Raw genomic sequence first — 18,476 nt, forward strand, 5'->3', positions numbered from 1 at the left:
CGGTTTTATCAACATTTACCCCTAAAAGTAAGAAATCTAGTGGTTAATGGCAAAAACTAATGGCTTATTAAAGCCACAGGTCCTTTATCTTTCAGTCAATTTTGGCTTGATGACAGCCTATAACTTCTGATTGTTCAAATTTAAGTCTTTTAATGTGTTAAAAGGTGCTGCCTTCTGGAATTGTAACCACAGCATTATTATTCAAGGGAATTATTTCTGGACAATCATAATCTCCTATCTCTCAGGACAGGAGAGTAATACCCCTCTTCAAGTTGGTTATTTTGAAATTTTGAAAATGAAAAAATGAATAAAAAATCGCCGTTGTGCTGTTCTACGCCAACTTACATCGCTCTCGATATTGAACCTTCACAATAAAAAAAAAATTAGGTAATTATTAGATATGTAAAAATTCAATTTAAAAATATTGTTGGTATACAAAGTGTAAGTACAAAATATAATTACCCTGCAAGTATGAGGAATACAAGTGGTAGGCCTATTAGTTGGTTACTTGTTGGAAAGGGGATCTGCCTCCATGAGAAATTTATTTAAATTATTAGGAGTTCTCTGTCTTGGATGATATTCGCTATCACAAATGGAATCGCTTGATTTACACTTTATGGACACTTTGTCGTTTTTTCTACCCTTGTATTCGTTTTTCACGAGGAACCTATCTAAAGAGATAGACATCTGCTTTTGTCTTTTCTTTAAAATGGCAAGGAAATGAGCCATTGCATTTTTTGTAAATAGCTTCACTCCTTGCCCTGCCAAAGCCTTATTTGGGTGGCCGACTGCCTGGCCGTATGGGCGTCGTAGAACTGCTTTCTGTGCATAAGATAAAGTAGTAGGTCCACAAAAAACAGTGAGAAATTTTTGTATGCTCGTAACCCAAGGTACTACTGTAAATGCCCACTTTTCTCAATGACTTGTGGTGTCATTGCATTAGGAATAGTTTTGACTTTGAGCCCGAAGACATAAAACCTGTGGCATGACAAGCCTCAGTAGTTGCCATTAACTGCTAGATTGTCTCATTACTTTACTAGACGTAGGTCAAATGAAGGGAAAGGAAATCAGAAATTTGTTTGTTCTATGGGTAAATATCAATAAAAAAAAATTTACTAGAGAAACTGTGTGTGCATCAAGTGAGTATAGGAATGATTTTATTTAAATTTAAAATGGTTGGAGTTGGTAAGTTCTCCAATCTGAAGGAAACTTGCTTCTGTATAATATACAGAAATACTTTTATACTGTAGTTCTCCTATTTAAAAGAAACTTGCCTCTGTTAAATAACTTGTACGATTTGAATATTTATATTACATAACTTTTCATAGGTCGGATTGGGATAACATTAGCACAACGAGTTCCGAGAAAGAAAACAAACATAGAATGGATCAAGATGACAATTCTGATGAAGTGATTATGAGGAGACCAATGTCAGACAAGAATGATGCTAACAACAGGGCTGGAGACAAAAACAGAGGCAAGACCAAAGAGGAATTGGAACTAGTGGCCCTCAGAAGGAAGACCAGGAAACGTACAAGGAAGTTTGTTATTGATGGTGTTGTCGTTACCACAACTACAAGCAAGGTAATATATGCTTCAATTGTACTTTATTACTAAACGGTAGTCCCTTCTAATCTTGAGAGTTAGTTTGGTATTTTTTTTGCATTTAGAACATTGCTAAAACTATATGATCATTGCCAACTTGTGTAAGTCTTAACCGATATCGAGTTGTTTCATATTGAATAATTTGCGACCTTGTCGCATTTTAAAGAAAAATATAGCAATAAGAAAAAATTTACCAATGTGGTTTTTCACGTGTAATCATAAAGATCATATAATAACATTAAAAAGATAGTAAACAAGTTGAATAGAGTGATCGAAGGCTTAATTAGTGTTGTTAAATATTATTTAAAAAACCATAAATAAGTTAAATCAATTCATTTTGCATTGCACAAGTCTTATACCAAGTCAATGTCTGTATTTACATTGCCGTACAAACTGATACTATAACAAAATATCATTCTTATGGTTCGCTTGTTATCTTTTATTTAGGGTGGTAAAAATTTTTTTTGTGTAGGTGATGAATGCTCCTATGCCATGGAGGGATTGTAAAGGCAATACATATTGATATCACGAATTAAGGAGGCCTAAAATACTGTCTTCCATCAAGTTGAAGTCAACTTAGCACTAATAAATTGATTGTTTGCATTAGATTTTTCTTTGGGTAAAATTTCTTTAGTCTGATATATAATGGGTATTTGCCGTTTTTAAAGAGTTTCATAATAGGAGCCTTTTACAGTAAAGGATTTCTAGTTCTTAAGAACAGTTAACTTGTGTTTGCCCTTTGCAATATGATGCAATACAATACTTGAGAAGGAGAGGTAGTTTTACTTTACTCATGATCAGTTGAACTTCAAAAGTTCAAACTTGCAGCAAATATGTTGAACAGGCTGACATAAGTCTTTTTATAGTTTATATTTGAAATACCTTTCTTTTTTTTCCGTGTTATATCGTTTATTTCATTATTTCCTTTCCTTACTGGGCTATTTTTCCTTGTTGGAGCCCTTGAGCTTATAGCATCTTGGTTTTCCAACTAGGGTTGTAGCTTGGCTAGTAATAATAATAATAATACTGTATTGATGTTAGTACAGTAGAAACGGGAAAATACCATTGATGGAAGAGTTTGCGTAAACTTTAAAATCAATTTTGTTTACCTTAGGTTATTTATGGAGATGACGAAGAAATGGGAACGCTTTCATCGGGTCACCTGGCCAGAAAGCAAGAATTGAGAGAGTTGAAATTGCTGCAGAAGATTGAACAAAAACAATTCCAAGAGCTTGCAGTTAAAGCCAATATTGCCAAGATGGAACAAGAGAAGAAGTTTGAATTTGAAAAACTACAGTTGCTCCGTAGTTATGATACAGAAGTTGAAGCATTGAACAGACAACAGAAGCAACAGGTAAGTGTCAGGCAATTTTAAATTCACTTTGTGAAAAGCATTTATTGAGGTTTTACTAGAACCACTGGAATTATTAAATGTCCATATCCCTTGATGTAATTATTTTACTAGAAATTACCTTAGGTATTCATTCTCTGTACAGGTTGAAAAGGCGGAAAGTCAGCAAGAAATTGAACTGAAAAATGCCAGCAAGAAAAATAAGAGCCGAGCAAGAACGAGAACTGAAGGCTTTCCGTGAATCATTGAAAACAGAATTAAAACTCTTAAAGCAAGAGATAGATCTACTTCCAAAGGTAAATTTATTTTTTCTACCACCAAGCATTGAAGTTCGCTTCCTTTGTTAATGGGGTTAGCAAAGTTCTCAGTGGTAAAAGATAGTTTTACAACCAGCAGGATAGTTGAATTATTACATTATAAATATCATTAGGAATTTATTTTCTCAAACTGGGCTAAAAGTTTATGCTATAACACTTACAAAGAAGAGGGTAAATACTTCTTGAACTTTTTGAAAAGTACATACATACATACATATACCAAAGGCACTTCCCCCAATTTTGGGGGGAGCCGACATCAACAAGAAACAAAACAAAAAAGGGGACCTCTACTCTCTACGTTCCTCCAGCCTAACAGTACTTTTTTGAAAAGTACTGTATAGAATATTTGATCAAAGAAATTTAATGATGCTTTAAATTGAATTGTGCCCCTCCTAACATTTTGTAGTACAGTATACTGTTTGTGTCTCTATTACAGAGATAAGTTTTCACACATACATGGAGGAAGATTATGCTTGCAAGCTTCTTAAAAGTAGAAGTGTCAACTCATTGTCTTGTCAAACTTATGAGGAATGCAATCCTTGAACAAAACCATAAAAATATTTGCTCTTGGTATTTTCTTCATGATTTTGTACTATTATATTCCAGGACAAGAGGAAGGATGCATTTAAGGCCAGGAAAGAAAAGTTAGATGTTGATCAGACTGAAAGAGAAAAGATCTTCTTGGAAAAACTTCATGAAGCTCACGAGGTACGGATCAGATTTGTGTTCATGGAAATGTTCATTGGAAATGAAAATGATATTGAATATAAAACATTTTTTGTAGGATTCTCAGTTAGGCCTATGTATTTATCCATTTGAGGGCAATGGAGCATATTTTACATTACTTATTACCATTTTTTTTTATTCAGGTTCAGGTATATGAAAATTATACAAAATAACATATATCAGTGAAATGAAAATCTATTCTTCTACTCAAAAAAAAAATGTTCCATAGTTCTGTCTTGTATAGCTTTTGTGCCAAGTTATGTAAAATGTCCAGTAAGAGGGTCTAGCTTAAATTTTTTAAGTTATTTTGAGAATATTTGGGCCTGAAGGGTTAAATATATTTTTCATTAGTGAATGATATCCTATACTGCAATATGGGTACATATGCAAAGATGTTACTTATTTTTAAAGTCATCATCATCATCATCTCCTGTGCCTATTGACGCAAAGGGTCCTCGGTTAGATTTTGCCATCTCAAACTTGACCTTTTATATAAAAACTTTTTCATCATCTCCTACTTCACACTTCATAGTCCTTTACCATGTAGGCCTGGGTCTTCTAACTCTTTTAGTGCCTTATGGAGCCCAGTTGAAAGTTTTTAATGTAGCATATTGAATTTTTTTTAGTCCTTTACCATGTAGGCCTGGGTCTTCTAACTCTTTTAGTGCCTTATGGAGCAGTTGAAAGTTTTTAATGTAGCATATTGAATTTTTTTTTAGGTATCTCTCAAACGCCTTGGAGATGATCATCGAGAAAGGATTGCACTTCTCGAGAGGCAATTCTTGCAGCAAAAACACCAGTTGTTAAGGTCACGTGAATCAGCTCTCTGGGAGATGGAAGAACGTCATCTACATGAGAAACACAGTTATCGAAAAGACAACTTAAGGATATATTTTTCCTCCAGCGACACCAGGTATGTTTTCTTGTGAATTTATTCTTGTTTTACTTAAAGTAACACAATAGACTTAAACGACATACTTTATTGTAATACTCTGAAGACTTACAAAGTTTTTATTGGTGAGAGAGCTAAGGTTGACAACTATAACTCTGTATGTTAAGATGTGTCCTGTTGTGTGATCATTTGAATTATAATCCACTCACCTATGGCTTTTATCCTACTAGTCATACAAGTTCTTTGTTGCATTTGCTCTGCCTGTCAAATTTCTTTGTAGCGAAGGCATTGTATTGTCTGTGCTGGTTATATTTAGCATATCTTATATTCTTGCATTCCATAACAGCAATAAGCATCTTTCATATATTATTTGTGCATATGGATAGTTTACAAAATGTGTAAAATTATATAATGATAAGAGGCAATTTATTCAGCCACCTGAAACTAAAAGTTGTAAAACCCTATTTCTGATAATCTTTGGGAGTTGAAATGTCGCAAAAAAAGGCCCTGAGGCTTTGAATGGTAAATTGTCTTGTTAGGGGATGGAATTGAAAGGGTTGAAATCAAACCCATTTGGCCTCATATGTAAGTGAAGAATTAGGAATAAACAAACTCAGTGGTCTAAAACTATCAATGAGAATCATCCTTATGTCCTTACCTTTTTTAAAGAGTGTAATGATAAGAACTTTGTATAGCAAAGGATTTCTAGTTCTTATCTTAAGAACAATAACTTTTTCCTTCCCCTTTGCAATAAGATGTGATACAGTGCTTGAGAAAGAGAGGTAGTTTTATTGTACTCATACTGATTTCCTGTTTTTTTTATTGCAGATGTTAGTGCGACACGAAAAAGAATTAGAACAGGTGAAACGAGTCAACCAACAAAAAGAGGAGGAGCTAGTCAAAAGGCAGCAGGTAATTTGTTTGTTCTGCATTGTTGCAGAATTTTTAGTTTGTTACCATATGAGAGAGCTAAAAAGAGAGATACGCACAAAATATGTGAAAGGATAATGATTTGGTAATAAAAGCTCAACAAGTGATAAAATAAAGAAGAAAATAATTACAGTAGAAGATTGTTATTAGACAGGATTGAGGAAGTTTCTTACTTTTATGTACTTTACTAATATTTTACCCTGATTTATTGAAATATTAATCTTTGCATTATACTTTGACTATTTCACTTGGTATCTACAGTAAAGAAAATGTCTTATGGAAATGTAAGGCTGATAGTAACAAGTTGAAACACATTGATCTGCTAGAACTTTATCCTCTCTAGAGAGGTAGGTAGACTTGTTAACCAATGAACGGAATGGCAGTCATTTGTACCTCTGGTCTAACCTCATCAGTTTAAAATTTATGTAAAAGTATTGGTTATTATGAGGTAGAGATGCTCGTAAGCTATGTCACACAGTATGATTAAACTTTTGAGTATTTCAGATCGAAAGGAGACAGCTGCCGAAGAGGATACGTCAAGAAATGAAAGCAAGAGAATTAATGTTCCGTGAGAGTATGAGAATCAGTACCACTCATCTTCCAGACTCGCAAGAAGATGAAAAAGATAAACTTAAAAAGGTAAGAAAAATTTGTTGTACAGTTATTAAAATGAAGACTACTTTATTAGGAAAGGATTTTTAATATGAATACTGTTCAGTATAGTAATTGTGAGTTTAATATGACATGGTACATTTGAAGACTTTGGACGGTACTGAGGGTATAATTGTCCCTTCTATGTTCAGAGGCATTACTTTATTTTATATTTATTCTTTCTTTTCACGTACACAAATAGCTACAGTACCTATTTTCTCGAACTTCTTTCAATTTTCATCTAAGAACAGATCCTCAAAAAGACCCTTAAAGATTCTGTACCTTAATAATAATTGGCAAGATAGGTTGTAGTATTGTCATGAATTTCAGATCCCTTTCAGCCTGAATTGAAAAGTATGTAAATTCTGAAATTAAAGTGTTGTATTTAACAATTTCTTATACTATTTTCTACTTTACTCACGTCTTGACATATGAAGCTTAAGGTTAAATCTAGTAGAGTACATTTAATGTTCTCTGGTCTCTTCTCCAGTTCCAAGAAAATGAAAAACGAAGATATGAGGCAGAAAAACGCCGTGCTGAACAGAAACACAGACATAAACTAGAGGAACTTCAAGCAGCCTCAGAAGCCACTGCTAAAGAACTGGAGCAATTGCAGAATGAGAAACGTAAGTAGGAAGATTTTCGCAAGAGTTTAAAAGTATCATTGCATCGTGGGTTTTAATTTTTATTATTATTTTTAAGAGTTACTTGTAGAGAAGTATCTGTAGGTTTTTTTATTTTAAATAAAGACTACTCTTTTTATCTTGTTTTTGCAGGAAAAATGTTAATGGAACATGAAACTTACAAACTCAAATGTCAAGATGAGGAATACCAGCGGGAAGTGCGAGACTGGAAAGACAATCTCAAACCACGAAAACAGGTACATTTTTTTGGTTTTGGTGATTTTAGTTGTTTTGTATAATATTGTTTGTGGGTTTTTTGGTTATCTGTTTTATTTTATTTCTTGTAGGCATTTTGGGCCTCTCAAAGTATCAAAAGCTTAAGCATAAATTTGATTTGAATTCTTGTAAGGGTAAGATGAGTTTTGATTCTGATTAGTAGATCTGGCCTGAGTAATTGAGCAATATACAAGAAAGTATATTTGAAAAAGTCATTACTTATAGTTAGATTACATTCATGGTCAGTAAACTGTCCAGTTGCTACTGACCACAAAGATAGCTGTGACTACGGGCGTGGGGGGACATCTCATCGGGTTCTGAGCAATGAGTGTAGTTGGTGTTTGTGCATCTGTCCTTGGGCTTGTTCTGTCATTTAATTTTCTTTGCCTTTCTTATTTTCATCTTATTTTGGACTTTGCATAATAAACAAGTATGCCTTATTGTTATGAGAATATACGTTTGATGTTTAGGCAGACTCATCCCATCCCATCATCCTGGCCTAACTGCTTAGGAGTGACAATCTCTCCAGAATTTGATGTTTGGTATCTGGAAGGTGTATTAAACTCCTTCCTCAAATGACAAATTTGGGTCTGGTTAGAACAGTGATACCTGTTGCCAGAATAGTTTGTACATTCACCAGTGTTTACTCAATGGTTGGAGTATTATCTCATGGGAGTATTATACAGTCAAAAGTGGGTCCAGTCTTGAGAAGTTAACTCTTGCTATGGAAGGTTAGAGGGTATGACTAGAGCAGTGTGAACCAAAGAGCTGTTACCAGAGTTGTGATGCAATGCAGATCCATCTCCAAGAATTTACCCCAAATGAATGGTCTCCCTGCTTTATAGCTGGAACAATAAATTCCAGTTCATTCTATGAAAAGACCTGTATCAGATATCCCATGTTATGACCAGAAAAGTGTGATCATCAGCAGCTTTGACTATTGGTTTTGTACTACTGTATGTGATGGGTCTGTGTCTTAGAAATGCTCTTGTACAATGAAGGTTGAAGGCTGTAATCATAGCAGTGGTAACTTAATGAGCCTTGACTTAGAGCTGGTCTGCCGTGTATGCACATGTCTTGAGAAGCAAAACTATTGCAGATGTCAAATGTTGGATATTCCGAAGCTATCACCAAAACTTTGCTGCTGTACATACAGTAATGATGATTGTGATGTATATCTGTCAGGAAAGGTTGTAGCCTGTGAGTAGAGCAGTTTGATCTTCAGAAAATGCAACAGCCATGCTGATTAATGACCTTTTAGAGAGACCTACACAAGTTATTTTGGGCATGCCTTGGTCATTTAAACCATCCTGATCTTGGGAGCAGGATGTCATGACTGGTCACTTTCATACTAGACAGTGTCTTGAAATTGAGGTATTCTGGAAATGCTAGTGCAAACATGCTCTGACTGGTCGCCTGGCCAACGGTCGCTTCTATTGTAGAGAACGTTGTGTAAGATAAGCCAGACTATCAAGTGCTGCTGCTGTAAACGTGTCTTGCTTCTCTGTCTTCCTTGAAATCTTCATTTTTGGCCTCTCCATTTTTACAACAGCAGTTAAGGATTAATTACTATACAGTATTTTGGTAAAAAAGATATGTCATACAATCATGTTACTGCTGAACACTCCTTCCTAATATCAGTACCAGACAGTACTTTTGGTATCATAGAGAGAACTGTGCTCTGCACTGCAGAGAATTTTTGAGGTTCCTGCAACCTTGGACTGGATGCTTGCTGTTTTCCTAGCTACTGCTTCCAGAACCCTGGTTAAATTGAGTTTGCCAAGAGCTCCTCCTGTTCCACGATGATTGTCAGTCAAACAGTCAAAGACCACGAATCTGTAGTTGTATGGTGTCTTCCTCAAAGGTGATTTATTATGTTTTCATCATCCAATTATAGAGAGGAAACAGAAGTCAAAAGATTAGAATTCCAGAGCCCAGGACAATGCAAGCTCATGACAACCTTGCCTGCCTGGTGTCTTACCTGACCTTAAGTCCATGCATCTTCAGATGTTTTCACTTAAGAAAAGGGTAAGCAGTGGCAGACTTTTCGATGAGTCCTTTATACCTTGGCATGTACAGCCATGGTGGAAGCAATAGTACACAATACGAATGAAAAGATTTAAGGGATTTTTATCCTCGATTTGGAAGTTCTTATGCAGACCAGATTCTCTGACCATGTAATGGTAATCTTTGAGGAAGTACCAGGTATCACAGTAGACACTTGCTCTCCCACTGTCAGTTCAGGTGAAACAATCTTGGGCTGTGGTACCCTAACTGAGCTTACGGCCATAGGTGTTATTTTCAAGAATTCTATGTTTGGCCACCTAATCGAAGTGAAGCAAGTCATTGAATGATACTTGAGAATTGATGTGTATTTGCTCATCTCACTCTTCTGGATGAATATAAAAAAAACAGCCACTGGTATATTTGAGGACCATGAATGTGATCTATATGTAAGTGAAGGTTTGTTTGTAAAAGAAAAATAGATACTTGCAATTCTTTGAGAGTTTTAGTAAAAATTACAGACGTGAGCATGGCTTCATAATATAATATGCGTTAGCGTGTGATGGAACAAGCCTAAAAGGAGTATTACTGGCAAAGCAAGCTTCTAATCAATTTAATACCCATATCAAATATTTATTTATGTATATATACATAAATTGCTTTAATACAGAAAAAATAATTTAATGGTGCATGGTACTTTGAAATAGTATATTTATAGCTTTTTAACCTAATGACCACCCTCACTATTATTGCCAAGGAAAATTTCCAATAGTACAGTAAAGATAACGAAAACCACAGGTACTGGGCATTGTAATTTGGCAATTTTGTAGAATATGCATACTGAAAGTTTGCAGAGAGGATCGTACAATACTTGAGAGTGCAGTACCAATTTTATTTCCATAAAAAGTATATCTTACCGGAATAAGTAATTAGTAGTGACCTCACACCATGTCATCTGTTGGGCAAAATCTATAACTAACATTGATGGAAACAGGAACCAATATTTTTAAGCCATTTTGTCAAAAAGGTAAAGGTCCCAGTTAGCTGTTGACATCAAAGTTATCAACTGTCTTAATACTGAAATAATAGCGTTAATGATCGGAATCTTGCTGTATCTAATGATATTCTCAGTTGCCACAAAATGTAGTGCTTGAAGTCCAAGATCATACAGAATTGTTAAGTACAGTGTTAGTTTTGCAAAGCCAATTATGGAGTGTTAGCATGGTACAAGATCAGCTAATTTATAATCTCAGCTATGCTGGAAGACCGTTGCATACACCACCTAGCCGCAACTTCGCTTCTCATACAGAGGGAGCAATAACTACTATTAGTTGTCTCATTTGCATACTGTACTATCTTATTTTCTAGGCCATCAATCATGTCACTAGTAAAGACTAAAAACAGCAAAGGTCCCAGAATACAGTACTACCCTGTGGAACATCAGACAAGATAGGTCAAAATTCAGTAAAAAAAATAATAAAACACCGACAACAAGTCTCTGCTGCTGATTACTTTAAAAAACTGTGAGTAGGTCATATGCTATAACTAGGTTATAAGTCAGGTAGAGTCTGCACTCTATTGATATATTTCAATATTTTATATAGCAAAGAAAGTGCTCTACTAACATTTTCCAAAATAGGCATCCTATTCTTGCATGAGTCCCCTTATATTTTCTACCATTCTTTCACAGGTTTGGTATTGTTAATTATGCTAAGGTTTTATAACCTGATAAAATTAATTCATCAGGACTCCCACCCTAACAATTAAAACTGGAGATGATTGATAATACCTAGTAGGTTGGTGCACAATTAAGAACTTATTCCAACTTGTGCATTAGTTTGGGCAAGTCATCTATAGTTTTAACTAGTTTTTGAATATGAAGTCCCTTTTTTGCATTAGTATTTTATCATTTTGCTTTACATGGTCATCAACTTATGAAAAAGTTGGTAGTCCTCATGTGCTTTCTGCTTAAGGAACAAATGCTCTGCTTCAGAATCAGGTTAGGTTTGAGTTTAAACATCTACAACCATTTTTGTGGCTGCTTGATCAATATAAGCGCCACATCTTGTTGCATATCACACTGGTTGGGGACCTTTTAATCATGGTTCTCAAGCTTTGAGCTTTGCTATAGTGTCTGGATTATGGCCCTTCTGAGTCTTAATTAGCATGCTTGAAGGTATACCCCTTATACTTTTCTATTCCTTTGGATATTCAATTAATTGAAGTTTGTTTGTTTGACCATTTGAGGTTGTTCCATGAATTTTGATTGGCAAGTTCATGGTTTCCTTATTAAAAACTTTTTCTATGAAAGCAGTCATTAGGGACATCATCTACAATTCTGACAACACTATCTTAAATGCCTGTGCCTTTCTAGAGATAATGAGATTTCCTCCTATGAAATTTTGTTTTGCAATATGACTTTGGACTTATTGAAATGCATAAAATTCTTTAATAACTTGTTTATATCAATCATGTAATGTCCTTACATTTGCCTTTCTAGAAGTGACTATAAATTGAATCAATGTTGGGCTTTGAAACTGTTTCATCTTTATACGATTTTGATGATGATAATTTGAAACAAACTGGAACTTCTAGAAACACCACCTCAGCTATGACTGGTTCAATGCATATATTTTTATAATTTTTTTTCATATTCAGTGTAACTAACGCTTCATTTTTTTGCTTTCAGAAACTAGAGGAAGAATTTGAAAAACAACTCAATGAACAGGAGCAGTTTTATGGAGCCTACTTATGCCGTGGTGCAGATTCAAACATGACCCCTTCTCAGTCCACATCTAGCTTGGCCCGTTCTAATGCTTCGTAGAATGGTTGATTTCTTGATGCAAGATATGCTAATAGTATCCAGTCATTATTTTGAACTTCTGCAAGAAAGTAGTCATAATTATGTGTTCAGGTTTGTTGACTATTTTCTTTTCTTTTACATGGGTTAATGGTATCTAGGAAAGGGTCTTTAGTACCATTATGGTTGTCAAAATATTTTTTGTGACTCACTCCCATGCAAACATATACAATTTTCCTTTACATTAGAATAGAGGAGTAGTAGTAAGAAGACTCCTTGAAAGGACTGCCAGGAACTATTCATGGGAAAGTTAGATATACTACAGTCATTTTAGTGATTATTTGACCATGCTCTGGTTTAGTTGGTAATAAGTGACAACTGGATTTTGTTGGCCGAAACTTCAGTAATGCTGGCTTAGCTTTTTATTGAATTTATAGAAACTATATAAAACTCATTTGTGCTTTTTTGACAGTCGCCCAGTTCCAGTTTGCATATATAATATGCTTAGTTCTTGTAATGTATGACAACCTCATTGGTATTTGTCAATATATTTTTCTTTGAAACTTATTTATTGTTTATTAAATACTCCAAAAAAAGAAGCACAAACCTTATCTGTTAAGTATCGATAGCGAACCGTGTCTTACAGAATAGAGAGAGATTTCTCAGAGTTCATTCATGACTTTGATATTTTCAGTGTTTCCCCCCCATCACTTGATCTGTATCTACTGCACACCACCTGACAAGATATTAATTTATCCTGAATTTTTGTCTCAATTCATAGATCAAACATAGCGTTTTCTGTAGAATATCATCATAACTCATCATTGCCTTGATTCCATTTTCTGAAAATTAAAGTATGTTGTTTTCCCCCATATTGTTTTACTATGGCATTCATGTCACATAGCTATTAGCAATTGCTAGATTGATTTGGCATGCAGAGTAAGTTTCAATGAGTAACTTGTTCTCAAGTGGGGCATATAAGGGGTTTAAGGGAAGTTTTGAGAAGGGAAAAAAGCTGCGTTTAAAATTTACTCAATGTATGGATGTGCTCTTGATTTTTAAATGAGCAGGAATAACATTTAGTTCTATTTTGGAAAAGGTAAAACAAAGGGAAGGAGCAAAATTCCAATGAATGTTTGAGAAAGTGTGAATTATAATGTTTGAATTATTTGACTTGTAATGAATGTGGTATGCAGTAAATGCTCTGGTTTCTCATTTAAAGATGACTTAAATCAATTAGCACAATGTAACGTGAGATTCTCATATTACAGTAATTTCAAATGTTATTAATAGAGTAGTTTCAGGTACATACATTTGCGTGTATTATCAGTTTTTTTCTCAGTGCAAATACTGTATTGCATAAAATTGCAGGGCACAAACAATGTGCAATTAAAGTCCATGGCTGTTTAGAAGATGCAATAAATAATATTGTATTGTCTTTTATCTTAATAATGGCTCTAGGCTAGTTCTTGTTTTTTTTCTTTTAACTAAAGTTATATTACACAAAATAAAATTTACTTCCAAAAATGTGATATTGTGGGCTAAAACAGGTCTAGGTAATGTCCTATGTTTTGTACTGTATTCTCATTTTTTTTTCTTACCTGTATCCATATGAATATATGTACATGTGTATGCTTTCATATACATTTAATGAATTATACACATCTACCTACACGTTTATATTCCAGTATTGAAGAATTATTTTTTGCCCTGGCTGTGATATGAGTGCCACCATCTGTTTTTGCTGCTGAGGTATTATTACTCAAGGATATTTGCTTGTTCATAGAAAGCATAAGTTTTAAAATTACAATTGCTGCCCAGGGCAGTTATGAATTTAATGCTGAATCTGCCTTAGTCTGGGAGTGACTTGCTTTCATATTTGTTCAAATATGTACGCATGGTATGCAGGTAAATTAATATTGTAGGTAGTATCATATTGCTGTTTACAGTGAATTTTAAGAAAGTGGAGAATGACTGTAGGGAGCATAACTGAACTACCAACAAATATGAAACCAAAGATTTAGAAAATGCTGACAATTGAAGAAATGGGCAAGACAAGACTTGATTTGGGTAAATTTCTACTTGGACATGAAGAATCATCGGACTGTGACGGAAGAAAACATAAAACCGTAGTGCAAACCCTAAATAAAAGAGCAAGGAAAAAAAGAAAATCGGTAAACCAACAATGTACCTGTGCATGTGACAAGATAGGGTATATATGGCTTCCTTTATACTGTAATACTTTACTATTCTACCCTATCATGGGCAATTTTGCTTTTGAAGAAACCTTTATGATAGTAGTTTAAAGTATATATCAGTTAAGTGAAGACATGCATTGTTTATGGAAGGCAATGTTTATGTTCTAGTACAGATTTGGGAATATATGTAGTAGTTTCTTAAATTGAGTGTGTAGTGCCTATGACCAAAAGCAAACTTGGAACCTGTCTCAAAATTTTTTTTTTTCATTTTTATTGGAATTGTTGATAAAGCTGTAATGTCTTAAAAGTAACATTTTATAGGAATTCTAATAATTTGTAAATGAATTTGTACTGGTATCTGGTTTTCCTCTATAAAATTTTACAAAACTTAATTGGGGAAAATATCTTGAAGTGGTATTTTGTCATTCTGTATTAACCAACAAGAATACAAAAACGCTTAATCCACTGGTTCTCAACAATTAGAAACTCCTAAATATGACCAGTAACTTTTACTACAATGCATGTTCTCATTTGGTAAGCTAGCAAAGAAATTAACTAAACACACGTTTCCGAGGGTATGAGAGATACCAACAGGTAAAATAAACAATCATTTAACATTTAGATTCGTTGCATCTCAGTTAAAGTTGAAATTAGTTATTTTATATAGAATGTATATGCTTAAGAAGCTCATGTGTATAAATTGTGTGCATTTTGTATGTGTGTATACTGTAAAGTATATACATGTAATGTACTTAAAACACCCCTTTTTGTGTGTGTGATATTCTTGCTCGCAACATGGGTACATTTGTTTACACACAAAATCAATGTGGATCTATTAATTGGCTTATAAAGTACAGTGTTATATCTAAAAGAAATAAATTTTTCATAGGAGACAGTTCTGTGTGTTGTTACTGCTTTGGCTAAGGTATTTATACAAATTTATTTGAGGTCCTAACAGTGCGAGAATGAATTTGACATAAGGGGAGCAGTTACTTCCAGTGAAAGTTAGCTAGCTTGGAGTAAGGGAGTATTTAGTCTATGCTTTGTGGTAATCCTGGTATTCCATTTTCCCATTCTTGGGGATTTGTGTGATATAGTGCATTGTGTTACATTCTTGATCTATTTAAACTATATTTGACTCTCCGTGCCTCTTAAAATTAGATGCTTTACAAGATATTATATAGTAGATTATCTGCCTAAAGGAGAAACATTAGATTGGTCTATGCAACAGAATGCCAACTTAGAACTAGTATACTTTCTGATGTTCATGCAAGAGATTTATGGGTGTGGCCAAAAACATAGTACTGTATCTTTTGTAATTATTGGGAATAAGTCCAGGTTTTGTGAAAGTAAAGAGATTCCAAGGGTTGAAACACAAGTATATCAGGCATAAGAGCTAATGGATTCAAAGCTATCATTCTCTCTATAACTCAAAATGGGTTTAAAGAGAATAAGGGTAAGCTCATTGGTGGAAGTAGTCAAAATATTGAAAATATCATCTCTGCCAAATTCCTTCTAAGATTTCTTGACATGAGAAATATTTTGCTAAAGTTTGAAGTTGTAAATAAGGATAGATGAAAATAGTGAAGAATGAATAAGGGGTAAGGGTTATATCCAGGTATATTCCAAGATGTATCCACAGAACAAGTAAAGCAGCAAAATTAATTTTAGATTACGTAACGGTACACAGTTGTAGCAATGCAGTGAACCCATTCACATGTAAAAGTAGCACATGTAAAGAAATAGTTTCAAATAACTCCGTAAAGAGTAAGAACTCGTAGGGGACGTTTAGTATTTCAAATAACTCCGTAAAGAGTAAGAACTCGTAGGGGACGTTTAGTATTAAGAGAATTTGATCATTCATAGAAAAATGAAACTTTAGGTAAGAGTAGATATTTCAGAGTCTTGAGGCTTATGGTTCTTTTGCTTAAAGTTAAAGGGATCACTCTTTGAGAGCTTGCGTTTTAGAACACTATTATTGTCGGAAGGCAGGATTTAGCTTTTGAAGGAAAATTTTAAAAAGGTCACAGGAACATTAAGGTGAATGATGGAAGAGTTTAGTCAATTAACAGATTTCTCAGGTGGAAGTAGAGATACTAACACTCATACTATAAACTTCATGCTGGCAGAATTATATTCATAGTGACTAATTTCACATACTATTTATATTTTTCTATCCTTTTGGGTCACCTTATTTTCCCTACACTTGAAAAGTATCTTCCCCCAGTAAGATGACAAGAGGAAACATGTATGTGTACAGTATATCTATAAACAATCAAACCCAAAGTTTGCCATAGATTTTTACCAGAATGCATTCCAACTTCAATCCCCAGTTTTACCTGATAAAAAATTCAGTACTATATATTTCTTAGATCCATAATTCAGTATCTGAATATTTTAATTAAATTTATAAGTACTATTATGAATTTGTTATTCCTTGTTATATAAAATTCCTTCTTATTCAGTTCTGAACAGTACTGGGTTCCGTACATATTAGAAAAAAAGTTGATTGAAATATTTGATTAAATTCATATCCATAAATTTTTTGTGGGGTGACCCAGAGAATAACCATACCAGCAAATAATAGGGATTGACTGTATATATATATATAAATAAAGTGTGGTTGTGTATATGTATTGTATGAGTGTATATATATATATAAACTTATATAGAAGAGAGAGAATGGTAAAGGGTACACACTACATCAGTTTAAAAAGATATGATATGCCTCTTGTGGATCATAACTTCCAGTTAAGTGTGAATATATTCAGGCATTGACAATAAAGATATTTAGGTGTATATTTAAGTGTTCATCAAACTTTATCATTACTGTAATACTAACAAGTTTTGGAGGTTTAACAGTGTTTGATGTATGTTGATAAAACATCTTTAATGTATGTTGGTACAGCTGTCATAATTGTTGGAATTTAATTCATTTTATTGGAATTGTAACAAGCTTTTCATAAACTTATTCTTCTTATTCATTGTTGCACTACTTTGAAAAATTGTTCTTTAATATTTTTGTGATGTTTATGTGAAACGTTGTAAATGCTCCTATGTTGAAACGTCTTGTTTGAATTGCTGTATTATAATGACTACGTTACACGGCTTTGTTTAATGTAGTCATTCAGTATTGTACTTAGCAGAAATTCTTTGACCTCTTTCTTTTTATGGTTCGTACTGTAAAAAAGGCACAGTGATGGTGCAAAAGTTTATAGCCTTTGAAGTTGTGAAATGATATCTTAAGTTCTGTATGTATTCCAGTCTATACGAGTCAGACCATGCAATAATGGGTTAACATAGTTTTATACTTCCTAACTCTTGTATGACATTTTATTTGCTTCAATCTCTGATGTTGACTGATAGGGTCTCTAAGACGAGTTTTAGCCGTAGAAGCCATCGAGCAATGTGGTTACTACAGTATACATGTTAATTGTCCAATTTTTGGACTAGACCTGTAAAGATTTGTGTAAGGTATCTTTAAATATATACTTGTTGACCAACAGTGTATAGAAATAATAAATTGCTTTATTACTCTATTATTTTGTGTACATAATCCTTCATTCTCTTTCCACTGTACTATTGATCAGAGGCATTTTGCAAAGGAATCAGTAACTGAGGTCTTCCTGGTGTTAACATTTCATTAGCCTGTGGGCTAAAGCAAAGCTAAAGTCCCGTAAAGATCACTAAATGTTGTACTGATTTGTGTAAGTTAATGCTTGAGAGTATGTAAGTATTATTAATTTTTCATACTTTTATTTCTGTGAACCTCCCCTGAATGTCATATTACTTCTTCTGTGGAAGCTGTTTATCGGCAGTTGCCCCGAAAAATAAAAAAATTATTAATATCTTCCCTTTCAATAAACGTATACCCTAGTAAAGTAATGAGACAACGTCCAGATTATTTTGTTCGTTCTGGCATAAAAGCAAACCTTCATTCTTTACATAGGAGAGGTAAGCTGGAAAACATGGCAGTTAAAATTTATATGTAAACAGTTGTCGGTAGTTACTAACTGGGAGTGGGTAAAGCCTCACCTCTGCTTGCTCACTGGGTAGTCACTTTTATAGCAGCCGTTGGTGATAGCAAATGAGCCGTTGGTGAT

At 33.9% G+C, this 18,476-nt stretch overlaps 1 protein-coding gene across 1 annotated transcript in view; it reads left to right on the forward strand.

Annotated features, from left to right (window-relative positions):
- The window catches only part of LOC137632985 (STE20-like serine/threonine-protein kinase), an 87,629-nt gene extending 69,717 nt beyond the window's left edge, over positions 1 to 17,912 (forward strand). The window contains 12 exon segments of the mRNA XM_068365135.1: positions 1,329 to 1,584; positions 2,720 to 2,959; positions 3,102 to 3,152; positions 3,154 to 3,252; positions 3,880 to 3,981; positions 4,719 to 4,860; positions 4,863 to 4,912; positions 5,720 to 5,803; positions 6,326 to 6,460; positions 6,963 to 7,098; positions 7,249 to 7,352; positions 12,065 to 17,912. Coding sequence (XP_068221236.1) covers positions 1,329 to 1,584; positions 2,720 to 2,959; positions 3,102 to 3,152; positions 3,154 to 3,252; positions 3,880 to 3,981; positions 4,719 to 4,860; positions 4,863 to 4,912; positions 5,720 to 5,803; positions 6,326 to 6,460; positions 6,963 to 7,098; positions 7,249 to 7,352; positions 12,065 to 12,199 — 1,534 coding nt within the window. The 3' untranslated portion in view covers positions 12,200 to 17,912.
- Positions 17,913 to 18,476: the final 564 nt, after the last annotated feature.

This window comes from Palaemon carinicauda, chromosome 42 (genome assembly GCF_036898095.1).
Source record: "Palaemon carinicauda isolate YSFRI2023 chromosome 42, ASM3689809v2, whole genome shotgun sequence".
NCBI classification, from domain to species: Eukaryota; Metazoa; Arthropoda; class Malacostraca; order Decapoda; family Palaemonidae; genus Palaemon; species Palaemon carinicauda.